Source organism: Watersipora subatra, chromosome 1 (assembly GCF_963576615.1).
Source record: "Watersipora subatra chromosome 1, tzWatSuba1.1, whole genome shotgun sequence".
NCBI classification, from domain to species: Eukaryota; Metazoa; Bryozoa; class Gymnolaemata; order Cheilostomatida; family Watersiporidae; genus Watersipora; species Watersipora subatra.
This window is the reverse complement of record NC_088708.1, coordinates 7,737,113-7,754,518: the sequence shown is the minus strand read 5'-3', so window position 1 is coordinate 7,754,518 and position 17,406 is coordinate 7,737,113. Positions and strand designations below refer to the sequence as shown.

General features: G+C 35.5%; 2 protein-coding genes across 2 annotated transcripts; one reads left to right on the top strand and one right to left on the bottom strand.

Annotated features, from left to right (window-relative positions):
- The first annotated feature begins 473 nt into the window (after positions 1 to 473).
- On the top strand, positions 474 to 5,438 carry LOC137385687 (large ribosomal subunit protein eL14-like). Its single transcript, XM_068072212.1, has 3 exons — positions 474 to 635; positions 1,302 to 1,523; positions 5,313 to 5,438. The coding sequence occupies exons 1-3, from the start codon at positions 532 to 534 to the stop codon at positions 5,398 to 5,400; spliced, it is 414 nt and encodes a 137-aa protein (XP_067928313.1). The 5' UTR covers positions 474 to 531; the 3' UTR covers positions 5,401 to 5,438.
- LOC137385686 (pre-mRNA-splicing factor 38A-like) lies at positions 5,382 to 16,763 on the bottom strand. Its single transcript, XM_068072211.1, has 7 exons — positions 16,745 to 16,763; positions 14,149 to 14,280; positions 12,335 to 12,491; positions 12,079 to 12,200; positions 10,127 to 10,317; positions 7,147 to 7,469; positions 5,382 to 5,602 (listed from the first exon to the last, which is right to left on the bottom strand). Exons 2-7 carry the CDS (start codon positions 14,276 to 14,278, stop codon positions 5,491 to 5,493), a joined length of 1,035 nt encoding a protein of 344 aa, XP_067928312.1. The 5' UTR covers positions 14,279 to 14,280; positions 16,745 to 16,763; the 3' UTR covers positions 5,382 to 5,490.
- Positions 16,764 to 17,406: the final 643 nt, after the last annotated feature.

Here is a 17,406-nt window from a genome sequence, read left to right as displayed (position 1 = left end):
TCAGAAATATGAGAATTTCAGTCTACCTAGGACTAGTAAAAAGATAATACTGCATCTCTAAACATTACTAAAACTATTTGAATAAATCTATATTAGTAAATTAATGATGAAACAGCACATATAATCATAGAATTATTAGTACTGTAGCCCCTACATAGGGAAGCTCAATCAAATCTTTTATTTAATCGAATTTCATGAAGATGTTGCAGCGTATATGTAAAACTAGCCTAGCAGTTTGTCACCCCTTTGTCACCAACCACCAGAACCTGCTTCTTGTATTAACGTTACAAATACATGTATATAATGTTACTCGTAAAAGGGAACGTGAGAATCTAATGATAAGGAGTTGTCGCACAACACAGTAAAAGAGAGAAACAACTCGTATAGGTATTGACACTCTTTTAGACTTCTCTATTTGGCGAGGGAAGAAAACTCGACGGAAATGTTATTGCTACCGGATGTTCCTCTGCGCATGCTAGTTGATGTTCTTTTCCGACACGCTGAGTTAAAAAGTTGTGTTGATTTCTAAACATGGTATATCAAAAGTTTGTTGAAGTGGGGCGAGTCGCTTTTGTAGCGGCCGGGCCTAGCAAGGGAAAACTTGTTGTCATCGTCGACGTTGTAGATCAGAACCGGTAACGATCTATATTCCTCTGATTATTTGCATTCAACAATAAGTAAAGTTATTAACTGCACCTCTTGTAAAAGTTTTGAATAAAGTTTCTAAGCACTACTCGTTTTTCTCTCTTTTAATGATGTCAATTGATATGCTTTTTATGCATCGCTCAGATTTGTCACTTGCCATAGAAAAGCTTGGCGTTCTTCACTAGGGCCGCTATACTATGTATTGATAAGCCGTTGAATCACACAATCATTTTTACACGGACCCCGAATTCTCAAAGTTTTATTGTTAATATATAACCATTTATTTAACTAATTATGTTGGATAGATTGTCAGGCCTACTGCTAACGGCACTATACGCTTGGAGAAGCGCTGAGCCGTGAAACTGCTTACTTTTTTTCCAGCTTGATTTTGCTCTTCAGAGTCACGACAATTCTGTTTGTGCCTCTAAATAAAAAGTTTTTCGTGTTTTGTTTAAACTAAATATATATAACTGAATATATGGGTGTTTTGCCAAACACACGTAACATCGCTGGCCACTAATTTATGTCCAAAATCATATTGAGTCACCGATGAATCCATAGCTTGTGGATTATGAACGAGTGTTCTTTTACAATGCTTTTTTGATACAGTTTTTGCATTCGCAAAAATTTTAATAGTTGTATGCATTTCATTGTAGAGCTCTAGTTGATGGACCCTGCAGCGGAGCAGCTAGGCAAATGATTAATTTCAAGGCATTGCAGCTCACAAAGTTTGTTGTCAAAATTGGACCTGGTGCTAGGACTGGCACAGTTACAAAAGCTTGGAATGCTGCAGATATATCAACAAAGTGGGCTGAGAGTAGCTGGGCCAAGAGACAGCAAGCAATAGCAACACGAGCATCATTAACAGACTTTGACAGGTATTTTTAATAATTACGATACAGCAGGCTGTCAAAAATATTCTGCATAAATTGATACTTCTTGAGTAAATCGTTATATCATCCATGTTGTTCTTTAGGTGATGGGATGGTTTTTACTATTAGTGTATGGATGATCTACTCTTTCCAGCTTTCCAGGACTTCTATTCAGCTACAAATGTATTGTTTTAAATTTTTAGCAATGCTACACATCAACTTAGGAAAAATTCATAATAAAGCACTGTTACGTTTGCAATATTTTTACCAATGCAATAAAAATGAACTTGGCTCAAATTTGCTAATATAACCTGAAAGTGCATTTCTTTTTAAGATACATAGCGCTCAGGCTACTTTTTATTGTTAAACTCGGGGCGAAAAGTTAAAAATTTTAAATTGGTTAAATAGACGAGTAAACTTGCATGTAGCAATAAAATTAAATAAATTATCAAGCATTCACCCATCTTACTATGTATTTGGATATATTTCTTTAAAAAGCTTGGTTAACACCTGGCATAATTTTGACTTAACTGTCAAACTGCGCCCAGAATTTTAAAAGCTGATCATTAGAACTAGATGAATGCCCGACATTGCCTGGTAATAAAAGTTTTCGGCGAAAACTTTTCGCACAAAAAATTAATTTTTATTTAACATATAACAACAGTTACCATTCTAACTTTCAAACTTCATATTGTGAGAAAAGTAAGAGAAAAAATAACACAACTGTAAAGGTTTTCAAACTTCGTCAAACAACTGTAACTTTCAAACTTTATATCATGAGGAAAATGTTTTGAGCAGGTCAAATGAATTGAGAAACAAAATAAAACAACTATAAAAGTGTTTAAATGTAAATGTGAAATAATTAGCAAGTAATAGCTAAATTAAGTCTGTTTTGCTACGTTTACAATAAGAAATGATTTGGTAATGGTGCAATTAATACGAACTGAGAAATAAAAATCTGGATTATGTTGAATTAATAATAACACTTCATGCATAAAAGTGGTAAAGTTATAAGAAAGGTTACTATTCCAGCAGAAGCTATCTATCAAAACTCTGAATACGACCATACTGGTACCTCTCGATATTGTAAAAATGAGATATCAGACTGTCTTTGTCTGGTACTTTGTCTGACCAAACGGAGAGAGAATGTAGAGGCTATTCCTACTTGAGATAATACAATTGTCTGGCGTGGGAAAATTATTGACCGATTTAGCAATCAAAACTTACGAAAGCCGGAAATACAAGTGTAATGGCACATTTAAAAGTTACAAATTAAAAAATTAGATAGTGTTCACAAAAAATGAGTTAAACAATTAAAAAAAACAAATGCAAAGGTAATATTAGTTAATAATCAAAAGTGCACATTTGGCGTGTGCATACAGTATATTATAAGATAGCTAGAATGCTAAGGACTGTATAGCCCAGTGGTTAATTGCGTGGTTTGAAACATGCGGTTGCCATCTTCGTGAGTTCAAATCCAGCACGCTTTTTATTCCAAGATTTTAATAGCTATAACAGGACAGGCAGACATCTGAACAGATGACAACAACCTTGAGATTTATATATAGATTGCATGGACAACTCCTGTTATTCATATGGGTTGCCAATGTAAGATTTCCTAATACTATGGTAGATTTTCAATGCTGTTGCCAGTTATTTGCCACAAAGGCCTCACCTACCTCCTAAGTAATTGTAAGGACTATTTGTGGGCAATAACTCATGCATTTTAAGTCATATTTATTGTGACCACTCTGAACCTGTTATTATATGCAAGTCTACATTATTGCAAAAACATGAGTTAAAAAATTATACTGTGTTGCTGCATATTTCTATGTGAACATAACTTCTCTTTGTCATTAACGGCATTACAAATTAGCAAAAGTGATAAGAACAGGCAATGTACTTGTGCCACATAAATGGGACGAGTTATTTTGTATGCACAAAATATTAAGCGTTCAACATAAATGCAACAAAGATTCCAAACAAGTGTTGTTTAATTACTAATTAATACTAATAATATAATGCATAACCTCTGAGTTACAATTCACTCAATGCTAGAATTGAATGAAAATTTAATGTTAGCATGAGTTTCAAGAACACAAAATATATAGATTTTCCACAAGTAGCCAGTTTTTATTTTCAGCGTATTTGATAAGTATTTGTTGTAGTCGTATAACTTTTCAAAACTTGCTATTAATTGCTATGAAATTCTTTCATGCTGTGTTCACTGTAACTTGAAATGGTTAAATTTTACGTATGGCTTAACAGTCAAACCTGCCAAAGGTATGACTGTTAAGCTTGCTTTAGTTCTGTTTACATAGTTTTTACTTTGTTTCACGTCAACATATCCGTCATGACAGTAGTAACCTAGAAATGCTAACGCTCTTCATTGTCATTTGGAAACTATCATTGTTGGCATGAAATAGTAGCACATCTCCATCTTGTAGGGCTATCTCCATACTTGCTAAATGAATTTTTGTTATTAAAGCGCTAAAATTTGTGACAAGTTTATCTTGGTATTTATCATAATACTGCTAATTGAACAAGATGGACTGCGCTTGCAATTAAAATAGCAGCCATTTTCAATAGGCATGTATCTATAAATCTCACAAGTACAACTGATTTAATTATCTCCATATTCAGATCGAGTTTGTAATGAAACCATGAATTAATCAACAAGTATTTGTAATAGCTAATTTTGTTAGTAGCTATTTGCGGATAATCCTACTTTGAATACATGCTATGAGCACAAGAGCATTTTTACATGCGTCTTGCTTATTTATTCGGCATGTTGGTAGAGTCAGTACAAGAGCGGTACACTAGGGAAAAACCATTTCATTTTAATGTTAGTTAAAGGGCGTCTTTGGGTCTTTTAATTAAAAGGCGTCTTTGGGTCTTTTAATTAAAAGGCGTCTTTGGGTCTTTTAATTAAAAGGGTGTGTCTACTCTCTCTGCAATATTTAGTTTAGTTGACATGTGCTAAGTAACAACCTGTGCTTGTTAAAAATCATAAGGAAATTTTTCTATGTCAAAACTATCGTATGTTGGAACAATTATTTCCACCAAAATACATTGAATGTTAGTTAATTTTTTCCACAGCTCACATACTTGATGATCGAAATGCCAGAAAATAGCATGTATATAGCGTTAAATCAAACGCAATGTAAATAAACAATGTGAAAACGCGAAACTATATGGACAAAACTAAATCAAGTAATAATCGCGAGAAGTATTTGTTGTGAATGCGCTTGTATGTTAAACACGGATTAACCGAAGTATAGCCTGCGCAGTCTTAAACTTGCAGCTGTTTCAAGTATTCTTATTTTGGATTGATTCTGATCCATCAATATATGTAGCTGCTCGATAACCTTGGAAACTTTTGTAACAAGAAGTTGAAACTAAAAATGTGTGAAGCACGTATATGTTATATATGAATATAAACTTATTCATATATAACATATTTTATATATGAACTTATATATGGACTCAACTATATGAAAACAGCTGCTTATGCATACACTAATTAATAAAACTGTTTCATTTTGAGAAACTCGAAAGGTCATATATTGAAATTAATCTAGATGCGGAGTCTAATGTTTGCTGAACTTTTACATCGTGATGAAAAATACGTATATTGAGATGATCGTATCGTGGGCTGAGCGCAAAATTGTTGTAACTTCCCTTATGTTCTAAATGAAGTTACAACATTTTTGCGCTCATTCCACGGTATGTTGAGGTTTGGCTGTATGCTGTGACTTAACAATGATTTAGCCCTCTTCCCTTCCACTGTTGTAGGTACAAACTCATGAAAGCCAAACAAGCAAGACGCGGGATGAGGAATCAACTCTATGGCAAGGCTTCAAAGATGTTGAAATCCAAGTAGATTTGACCATGTGAAATAAATATCATGTAGCAAATTAACTTTGTGTTCTGATGTATTGTGTATTATAATGACAAGTCATAACTTAAGTGCTCAAGGGCGTAGTGGTGCCAGTCCCAGTTTCGCTCGCAATGCATTAGCTTCTTCAATATCAAGTTGGTCTTTTGAGCTTGCTCCTCCACGTTCCCGTGACCTATGTCTCCTGCTGCAAGGCAGTGTTTGAAAATTAATCTGATACAAGACCTCATGATTACTCAAAAATCCATAAATATCATCTTGATATTAACAAATAAATTAGATGTTAGATGGTATTTTAATGTAAGCAGACAAAGAAACACAGCTATTGCTACATAATCTAAGTCTTTATATAAATAAACAAATCAATGAGCAGATTTGGTTCAAAGTCAACGTAATCACGAATTGAAACAAGCATTGTAAGGTAGATGCTGAAAACAAATGTGAATCATAAGGCATGTTGCGTACTTCTAAATATTTCTTATTACATGTAGTTCATATAACAAAATTTAAGGTGAGTTATAACAAACTCACCTTAAATGTTGATAAGACTAGTTTCTCATGCTACTAAAAAAAACAGAAACTAATCTCATCTAGATAGCACTCGTCCCTTTTCATTTTCAACAAACCAATTTGTCAAACAGATCAAATAAAATTCTTTGGTATTTTCATCGATTCTAATCTCACTTGGAAAAAATGCATCGAATATTTACTAAAACAACAGATCCTTATCAGACTTGATCGACTGCACATCTGAATATTTACCTCACAAACCTCTGCTTTCGTTATACAATTCCATGGTTAATTCCAAACTTTCATATTGCATTGAGGCATGGGACAAAGCACCTCCCACCCATCTTACGAAGTTGATAACACTTCAAAAGCGCATGGTAGAACCATTCACAAAAAACCTCATCTACACCAAATCTCTTTTCAATTCATCCATACTACCTATCAGATCACTATATTCATACTACATTATACTTTTAGCCCATCATAAATTTTATTGCAATTACATCTCTTCCACAATATATCAAACTAGGTTCTCAAATTTCTGTCTAAATCTCCCACAATCTTCCCGTGCAGGCCATCGCAGGTTGGATTACCAACAGGTCATTTTTGGAACCAACTCACTAATACTATAGAAAAAATAGAGGTGGTCAGTTTGAAGAAACAACTTAAATTACATCTTTTAATAAGTGAATAAAAGCTAATTATTCATAGAATTGATCTTGATTATGCAATGATGACAAGCCCGACGCCACGGCTAGCTATGCTAATGTGTATTATGGGCTTCATCACATGTCTAGCTTTTTCCTTTTGTTTAATTACTATTGTTGATGAAAATAAATCAAAAACCGTTTGGGAGTTTAAAGTGCAGACCTTGTATGTGTCATGAACATATTGGATTGGGCTTTTGCATTGTTTTTAGTTGCAAGTGCGCTAACTTCGAATATCATTGTCCTATGGTGTTTAATGCCAAAATTGATATTATAAAAATGTCAAACATCGATACGACTAGTGTGTAACATTAGTCCAAATATTAAATGGCATCGAGTTGAAACACCTGACCAGTACAGCTGAGTTTGGGGATATCTACTAGAATTGAACCAAGGCAACGCGTGTCATATCGCTTCCCAGGCGCCATATTCATAATTCAACTGGGACAATTAGTACGTAGAGCTCGACAATTCAACAATGTTAGTTAAATATTTTTATGTGAGCCTGCCTTACCTTGGTCGATCACTTCGTTTTGGTGATCTCGAGCGAGGTCGTTTTCTGTCTCTTTCTCCACGATCTCTTTCTCCCCGATCATCCCTGACACCCCGATCATCCCTGATACCTCGATCATCCCTGATACCCCGATCATCCCTGACACCCCGATCATCCCTGACACCCCTATCACGTTCCCTAGACCGTCTGTGTCGGTCCCTGTCATGTCCTCCATGTCTATTGTCATGCCTGTCTCTTCGTCTTGCCTGAGGCGACCTGCTTCGCTTCCTCACAGGAGATCGTCTACGGGGGCTTTCTCGCTCTCGTTGCTTTGCAGCCATTTCCTAAGCATCAAAAAACTGCAAAATTTGAACTGCAGACACATTAAGCTGATATTTATAAAAGACTACAAAAGCGACAAGCAACGTCAAGTGGCAATCAGAATATGAGCAATCTACCACCATGCAGCTTGACGCCAGGATTTCCTTTACAGGAATACGTATTGGAAAACCGAGCAAATAGTTGCTCCTCTGGCATTCCACATGCAGAGGGTAACTTGCTATATTTGATGAATTTTGCCTTCACAGAAAACAATGGTTAAAACTATAGAGCACAAGCACTAGAATAGGGCCAGAATATCTGATAAATCTTGTATGTAATAATCTATTTGGTTAGGAATATTACTCATCAGAGCAAAGCTGGCAACCTACTAATTTTCACCCGGTAGTCCTAACCTCCACAATTATCAGTTTGTATACCCAGAATGCATCAAAACTGATAATATGTGTAGTTGATCTAGTTTTTGTATGCTAAATGAGAAAGTACAGTTTTTTACTCCAGCAAATGTATGCGAAATTTATCAAAACTGTATAGTGAGTTTTCAAAAATTACGCATGAAATGTTTTTCTTTGCTCAACAACATTTTGCTGTGTGAATAACCAATACATGAACTTGAAAAAAATTATTAGCAAATTCATCACCGAAGTCTAAAATTGACTACTTGGACAAATTTTCCATGTTAATAAATGACAATCTTGTTTTTAAGTTTGCTGGTCATCCAAAGGATGTACAAAAATCTGAAATTCATGCAAACGTTAATTATAACTAACTGGTGCAAACAAAGAAAATTAGACTATATATAAGCTAGTTAACACGCCAGGTACACATACAGTCAAACATGGATAACTCGAACTTCAAGGGACCGAGCAAAAGTGTTTGAATTATCAGAGCGTTCAAGTTATCAGAGCACTGTCACAAGTCCATATATTTACTTATTTATTAGTAGATACATGTACATATACAAACTATAATATAAATCAAAAGCACAAATGGCTTGTTTCAAATTAAATGCTTCAAATGTAAAGTTTAAAACGTTTTTATGAAAAAGTATAGAGATTTTTCTATCACTTGAGATTGGTTTGTTGTTTGAGGTGATGTTATTGCCAGGACGTTTTTCAGATTGACATTGGCAAAACTTGATCGTTGTTGAAATGCTCAAAAGAAAAGACATTTTTTTCTTTTGGGGTTTTACCCACGATCAATTTTGCCGTTTTTTCTTGAAGTTTATGCAAAGATTATCTTACTTTACCTGGGATTCGTTAAGAGCAACACTCCGAGGCAGTTCAGTAAGAAGTTTTACGAGGTTTTACGGTACATTCTATATCACTCACGTTTTTTTAATAGATACTTATTGAATGTACACACGTATTCTGTGTTTAGGTCAAACGATGAATAGTTTTTTGTAGCTCAGACAACGTTAAAGTTTAATTACAACAATTTTTAAGACGTTTTAAACATTCAACATTCCGACGTTTATTCAACACGGAATCAACGTCGGAAAACTATTCATCACGGGCTAGCCAGGTCACGCACTCAAGGATTTTCGCCACGCACATACAAAACAAAAACAACATGCGATTTTTGTTTTGTATGTGCGTGGCGAAAATCCTTGCGCGCGTGACCCGGCTAGCCCGTGCTATTCATCGTGTAGCAGTATAAATCAAATTTCACCAAACCTTTAGAAAAGTCGTTGACAAAAATATTTTGCCGATGGTGGTAATAACGACGCTTATGAATTACGAAAAGATGAAGTTTACCTCTATGGCTTTGAATAAAGTGATTTTCTAAAGCGATAACAACCGTTTCGGTAGCCGTTGGGCAAAAAAACAGTTCGAATTAACAGTGTTGAGTTCGAGTTATCTATAGCAATTTATCATTACGTGGGAACGGACCAAAGGAAATGTTCGAATTAACCATGTGTTCGAGCTATCCGTGGACGAGTTATCCATGTTTGACTGTACTTGTCTATTATTCTTCTATTTGTCCATTACTGCCAGTTTCATAACCTGCCAAAGTTGATCATTAGGTCTTGATGATCGACCTTAACAAGCTATGAATCTTCCTAGAACTGTTTAAAAACAATCATAATTTTTGCAAAAAATATTCTTCATTCTAAACAGGCATGCCTATAAATAATTGTATGTGTACATGTAAGTGTTTTGAATAGGCAACAGTGGGCACACCTTTACGCCTGTATGTTCATGACCCCTGGCCAGATGAAAAACATGATATTGAAAGTGATATTTCATCATAATTATAAGCATTGCCTGCATATGATTTGATATTGATGAATGTACAAACGATATATACCTCAAAAATTTTATCATTTTCAATACGATTTTGCAAAAATTCCATATCAGTACATGCCACCAGAACAGACAAGCATGCTCACACCGAGAACGCGTGAAAAGGATGAAAGAAACTAAAGAAAGGTCTATCAAAGGTTTTCTTATTTTTGAGATAACACGATTAAATTTTTTTGAGACCGAGATTTTGTAATTAAAATATGGCACCACAGCAAAAAATTTAACCCTGAGTATCGAAGGATCTTTTTTGCTAACACAAAATACCACTGACAGTATTATGCTGTATGAAAAATGTACCATCATGCAGGTAGTTGAGAATTGCCAGTCTATGCCAAAACCAGCACACGCCAACCCACCCTCAACTCTCCCTCCTCATCTGAACTTTCAATGTCATCCATATCATCATCAAGAGCGCTTATCCTTGGATCGAGCTCGTTGTTTTCCTCAAGCACCAATCTCTTCTGTATACGGGGTAGTATACAGTCGCACACCCTGTCTTCTCGCAGGAGTGAGTCGATAAACTCATCCATGTGAGACAATTCAAAGTCTGTAAAAAATGAGAAACAACACAGGATGATGTGCATAGCAAAGATGATTGAAGTATTATATTCAATTACAATGAACACAAATAGTGCCATACTAGTCCTGAGTGAGCTCTGAGCAGATATTACAAATAGTTACTACCCATCGATTATCTATGCAAGTAACTCTTTCATGAGGAACCACTTCTTACTAATTTATTCAATTGTTGACACAGAAAGCTTGGAATCGCATGATTAGCAGTTAAGTTGCAACGGAATATGAGAAAACTGGTAACATCATTTGTCTCATATACTCAAACAAATGAACAAGTTTAGCACTATTCAAGGGCGCTTGTAAAATGCCAATAATGCGGATGGAATCTGTCAGCTTATGGCCTTGCTAAAATTAGCTTTTGAAAAGTTAAAAATTCATGTTTTCAAGGCAAGATAAATCGGGCACGCAAGATTCAGTAAAGCTATAAATTTGGAGTTTTTCCCACAGGTTAGACAACAATAAATTGAACATATATTTTTAAATGGACATTACAGAAAATTGCATATTTTGTTAAAGTGTTTTATATTTACTGCCGCAAAGTTTACTTTAGAGTTTCAGAGATAGAGCTGTAGCTGTTTGGCTCCTTCCTTTTTGTCTATAGCAAATACTATCACGAAACAATCAAACCTAGACTAACTCTGACATTCATATAAATAGCAAAGCTTCTCTCAGAAGACAGAGCCCTAGTTCCTGGCTATATTACTATTAGGTGTATAACTCCACGTTATGCTACTATTAGTAATATAACTATATGCTACTATTAGGTACATAATTCTATGTTATATTACTATTAGGTATATACATCTTTGCTTTGCTACTACAAAGTATGTAACCCAATCTTATGATATTACTAGCCGAATGCCGGGCATTACACGGGTAGTAGAACAATTACCTAATGGATTTGAGTAACTTACCTTGAACTGGTCTACAGGCTAAATTAATGCAATAACAATATGAAATAAACAAACATTCATTAAAAGAACTCTGACTCATTCAGAAACAATTTGGGGTTGTAAATCGGATTTACCATAAAACCTCTAATTGAATGACACCTTTATTTGAACACCACCTCTATTTGAATGCCACTATAGATAAGGGTTGAAAAATAGAGCGCCACCATGTAATTGAATGCCACCTTCATTTGTCGGCCACTTTGACATTCTTGATCTTTACGAACCCGTAATAGCAAGTGATCAGTAGAAGAGTGTCCATAAAATCGTCCATAAATCATCCATAATGGTTCAGTTACATCGATAACAATTTATTTTTTCATTGTTTCTGTTCGTATCGTAGTTTGTTTTCCAACTCAAAAACTTTCAGTTTTTTCGTTAAAACTTAAAAAGCAACACCATAGAAATAATTAATAACTAGACTAATAGTAGTTCCTTGTTTAACGCGATCTTAATACTTTGACAAAAGTACTTTGTAAAAAAGGCTTACATTTACGATGGTATATGAACAACTAGTTTTAGGCTAAAAGTTGTACTTAGCGCACATGCAGCTAAACGTTTATCATCATTTGTGCGAAATGCAACGCGTAATAAAAGTTTTGCCCTGCTTAAAAAATTGTTTGGACGCTAATATCGACTAGCTCAGAAGTGCAAAAAAAGAGTTAAGATCAGAAGACATGGTGGAAAGTATTAAATAGCCTGAAGAAGACGACATAATTCCAAACTAAAGCAACAATCAAAGTGCAGCTGGCCGAGCAAACGACGCCAATATTTTTTCTTACCTCCCATTTTATTTTGCATTCTAATTTTCCGGTAGTCATTAAGCAAAGGTTCGAGGTATTTGTAGCAGTCTAAGGAAGAGCCTGTCATCCTCATGTAAAAGGCGCCCAGAGCACGAACATACCTGTCAATATACACATCAAGTTTAGTGGTAATCCAGATATTGTGAATAATACAACTTAAGAGTGGCAAATTTGTCCTGGAATACTATGGCCTAGTTAGATGTGTACTAACAAAATGGCTCAATGAGCTACTAACTTGTGATCATTCTTGATAAATTCTATGATGATGTCTTTGTCAGGTTGTATCTGTAGCATCTTTAATATTAGACAGAGAAATGGTGTTGGTTTTACATTGCCACCATAGTGACCACCAATATACCTCAGCTCTATGGCCCTGTCCACAAGAAGCTCGGCTACAGACAAAGTGAATGCTTTATTAGAATTTAGAAAGTGCAAGATGCAACCGAGAGTGACATCCAACCACCAACAATTGTTTAGTAACTTAAACCATAACTGTCACGAACAGCTTTTATCGTATTTACTAGGTAAATCAGACACGCTGATTCCGATTTTGTACTCAAAATAAAGATTCGTCCACTAACATTCAGAGTAATGAAGGCTTTTTTACAGCGTTTTAATATCGGTCTCGAAAACAACACGATCGGCATAACAAGCTCCGCCCATAAATACGTGATGTAACCTAGCTTTTTAGGAACAGAAGCTATGTAGGGATGTTTAGACCGATTTAGAATAATAATAGAGATGGGTGTTTCAAAATCCATTATTATCTAAATTAAGCCTTAAAAATAATATAAGTCTTTTCTGAAAGGTAGATAAGCTATTTAGCATTGCATATTTAAAAAAGCGCGATAACAACGCTAGCTTGTGATAAAACCGCGCTTTTTAAGTTCACTTTTCTCGGCGTTCAGCCCATTTAAACGTCATGTAACAAGCTACGAGCAATTTTAAATAGTTTATATACCTTTCATAAAAAACTGAAATTATTTAACAGGCTGGATTTAGATAACAATGGGTTTTAAGACACCAATCTCTATTATTCTAAATCGGACTAAACATTCCTAACTTCCGTTCCTGAAAAAGCTAGGTTTCGTCACATATTTATGGTCAGAGCTTGTAATGCCGATTGTGTTGTTTTCGAAACGAACATTGAAACGCTTTAAAAAAGCCTAAATGACTTTGAAGGTTAGTGGACTAATCTTTATTTTGAGTACAAAATCGGAATCAGCGTGTCTGATTTACCTAATAAATACGATAAAAGTTGTTCGTGACAGTTATGGTTTAAATTGAAGGATATAGCCTGTAGTTGAAGGTCGAAAATACTTTAGTCTCTATCACAGCAGCAAACCTGCCAACAAACATCTGCCAGTTCACAAGTTAAAAAACTGCTTATTGTGTTGTGTTTATAACATAAAGCCTTTCAAATATGAAAACTCAGTTTTCAACCACAACTCATTCTAGAAGGCTACAGGAAACAGTGATTTTTCAAACTTCGATATAAAATTTTCATCTGTTTCAAGACCGAAAAAGACTTATGCGTTTCCATATAAAAATAGTAGTAATTGAACTTTGCACAAATAGTCTATTATTAGAGAAGTTAGGCTAGGAAATGTATTGCAGTAACTTTAGCAACCCTGTACCTCAAACTGGTGCTATCAGAACTGTGTTATACGAAAATGTGTAGAAACAGCTTGTGTTTTATTCCAATAAAATAATAAGCTACGCCAAACAAAACACTGTCGGTATTTCGTAGGTCTGCATACAACAGTTGAATACTAACGATAAAAAAGAGAGCCATCTGTTGGTAAGCGAGCCCTTTTTCCTGGAGATGTTTGAGTTTTAAACTTTTGGTCTACAGTGAAGCTAAATCACGAATCTTTTGTTCAAACGCCAATTTTTCATGAGACTCTCAGAAGCCTGTACTCGTTAGACTGTACTGTAATATTAATGAACGAAGTTACGAATTGAATAGGCAAAGCTGAAGGTCTGAGTGACCTGACTCTGAGTGACCTGACAACTAAATACCATAGAACGACAGTAGCATGAACTTACCAGACAGTGCAAAACATTGTTCCTTCCAGAATTTAGACTCATATATTCTGGAGCGAATTATCTTCTCTATCAAATACTGAGGATTAGTCCCTTTAACGGTATGTGCATCTTTCACTGTTCGATTGGCCATCCCTACAGCAAAGCCATAGCAAAGAATAACAGAGCACTTGGCATAACTGGTGTAAATAGAAGGCATGACAACTGATAGTAGTAGCTACTGCCTATTCATACCAAAACAGTAAACAGCGTTCTGTTAGTTATACGTGGTAGGCAAAATTACTAGCATTAATATAAATTACTTTATACGGAAGCAGGTATCAAGGAAAAAAGAGCTCAAATATTGTTGATACAACAATATGCAACTTCTTACACTAAACAACAACAAAAACAGACTAGGAGTGCTAAGACCTTGAAGTTTTATACAATATGTAACACCAAAGACTCTATTTACTAAGTAAGCCTTATAAATAAGCTACTAGTATTAAAGGTTGCTCATGGTGTACTAATGAAACTCGATTACTAATGAAACAGAAAATAAATTTGGGGGAGAGAAGAAATGACTGGTTTTACTTTGCATGAATCGTATAAAAAAAGAGACTGGTAAAAGTTTAACAAATATTCACTCAGCCCACTTTAGAGACACCATTTACTTCATACCCAGAATTGCTAGCTATTTTTTCATTATAACAGATTTTGTCATTTAGATCTTAGTAACTACTCTAGTAATGCTGGTGTTATGGAAGCTTTTCAGTTGGTGCTGCTATCAACTAAATAGTTATCTGTTTTAAAGATACAAGGTATCGATATGTTAAACTTTAATAGGTATGTTTTTGTGTAAAACTTAGAGACCTTGTAATGCAAAATGCAAAACGTATTTAGGAAGCAGAGTTGGACATATTTCAAAGATAAGAAACAACCAGTTTGAATGCCACTCAATTCTATTCCTAGATCCTTCTGTTAGTTTTTAATACTTACTTATAAAGCATTAAAACTTGAATCAACAGTTGAGTACTCGGTTAATTTTGTATCTAACCAGATTATGAGGTGGGCAATTTATGACTGTTTCACAATAGTCATAAATACTAAATTCTTGCTATGTGTAACTATACTGACACTTAAAAATGAGATGATAATGTAACACAAACTTGAAGCAGTGTAGTAAATTTACGAAAAAGACTTTTTACCACTTAAGCAAAAGGACGACTCCTCATTAAATCTCGGCGACACTGAGAAGGGCCGAAGAAAGGACGGGGGCAAGGACTAAAACTAGACTAGCGAGTTAATCAGGGCTTATTTATCTAACTAAAGAATTCAAGTTCCAACGGCTAACGAAGAACGGAATAAATGCAAGCTAAAATGCACCCGCTTTAGGAATTATAAGGCGCCCACTATCTTGGGCTTACAAGCAGAAAATCCTCTGAACTTCAAAAAAGAATATTCGTTGGTTCTTTGTTTTATTATTAACTTTTTTTTCATATTAATTAATGTATTACAAAAATGTAACAAGATTTTTATATTATGTATTAACTTGTAAATGGCGTTTGTTTTTTTGAAAAGTAACTGCCGTTTTGACCTACAAATTTCAACTACTTGTAACCACCAATCATATGTTGAGTTTGCTTCTGCTCGCTTATATAAACAGTTGTTTTTGCATTTGAGGGGAGTCGAGACTTGGCTAGCATGATGAGACATACTATGATATCACAATAAATTTATTCAAGTACAACACATCTTTTTTGTAACTTAGACAGCTTGGCTTGCTAGTCTATACACAGTCTGCTATCGGCTGTTATATAGAGTCTGATTTATTGGCTCTTGTTGGAGTTGCGCTAGTATATATACAGTCTGCTATCAGCTGTATGTATAGAGTCTGCATTTATCGGCTCTTGGTAGAGTCGAGCTAGTATATACGTATATATATAGTCTGCTATCGGCTGCAGTATATAGAGTCTGATTTATCGGCTCTTGCTGGAGTTGCGCTGGTCTCTATACAGTCTGCTATTGGCTGTAATATATAGAGTTTGCATTTATCGGCTCTTGTTAGAGTTGCGCTGGTATGTATTCAGTCTGCTATCGGCTGTAATATATAGTCTGTATTATTGGCTCTTGTTGGAGTTGCGCTGGTATATACACAGTCTGCTATCGGCTGTTATACAGAGTCTGATTTATCGGCTTTTGTTGGGGTTGCGTCGGTATATTCACAGTCTGCTATCGGCTGTGATAGTGAGTCGGTATTAATGGCTATTACGCCGGCAGTGATGGAAGGCTAGTTGAATTGGAGGTGCCTAAGCTTCTATAACCAAGCATCAGTTCCTGCTTGGCCTAGTTCGGGAGTTGCCCTGATTTTACTTCAGTGGTGGCAGCGGTGGGATATTTCATAGAGCAATCGTGACTAACCATTATGGGCAAACCTAACACTAGGCGCCAAAAAGCCCTCTAAACACAGAAAATCGTAACGCCATTAAGTACAAATATGACTAAGCGACAGAAAAGATTGACGAAAGCACAACTGCTTGTCAATTCTGACTCGGATGACAGTGGCACTGACCCCAAAGAAGTAATGCAAGTAGTGAAGGTTAACAAGACGGTAACTCACCAACCCATTCCTGCACCAGTGTTTGATGATATGGGAAATGTGGATCAGTTTATAGAAAATTATGAAGCAATTGCCAAACACAATGGCTGGTCAGAGGAGGAAAACAGACCTCGCCTACAATTTTCTCTCCGGGGAGCCGCCAGTTGTGGGGTTCAAGGAGATTCCTGCGCAGATGTCTATAGAAAACTTCGCTCTCAATACGATATAACAGCTGAAACAGCGAGTGCATTATTAAAAACTCTAAAACTGCGAACTAAAGATAAAATTCACCCATTTGGAGAAACTGGGCATCCGCTTATATTGTTTCAAATTTAACAAAATTAACTAAAATTGGATTACTGTGTATTTACTGTAGGACAGACCGACAAGAGTGGCCATATATCGAACTAATGGTTTAACATGAAGGGAGTACTGTCCCTGCACTGGTTCTAGATTTTACTAAAGCCTTCGTTCGATAAGATGCCACACGAACTACTCATGCGTAAACTAGCCAAAATCCCAGACATCAGTCAACAAATAATTATGTGGGTCCATGACTTTTTTCTAAACCAAAAGGTCTTAATTAAAGGTCAACAATCCGATGAACTACCCGTCACATCAGGAATACCCCAAGGATTTGTGCTTGGCCCAGTTTTGTTTCTCGTAAACATAAACAACCTGCC

Excerpts from the sequence above, each read along its gene's own strand:
- LOC137385687 (XM_068072212.1), top strand. The coding sequence starts at position 532 with ATGGTATATCAAAAGTTTGTTGAAGTGGGGCGAGTCGCTTTTGTAGCG. Across the intron at positions 636-1,301 it reads GACGTTGTAGATCAGAACCG|AGCTCTAGTTGATGGACCCT; the intron begins GTAACGATCTAT and ends ATTTCATTGTAG. Across the intron at positions 1,524-5,312 it reads TCATTAACAGACTTTGACAG|GTACAAACTCATGAAAGCCA; the intron begins GTATTTTTAATA and ends CCACTGTTGTAG.
- LOC137385686 (XM_068072211.1), bottom strand. The coding sequence starts at position 14,278 with ATGGCCAATCGAACAGTGAAAGATGCACATACCGTTAAAGGGACTAAT. Across the intron at positions 12,492-14,148 it reads ACAATGTTTTGCACTGTCTG|CCGAGCTTCTTGTGGACAGG; the intron begins GTAAGTTCATGC and ends CTTTGTCTGTAG. Across the intron at positions 5,603-7,146 it reads AAACGAAGTGATCGACCAAG|CAGGAGACATAGGTCACGGG; the intron begins GTAAGGCAGGCT and ends ACTGCCTTGCAG.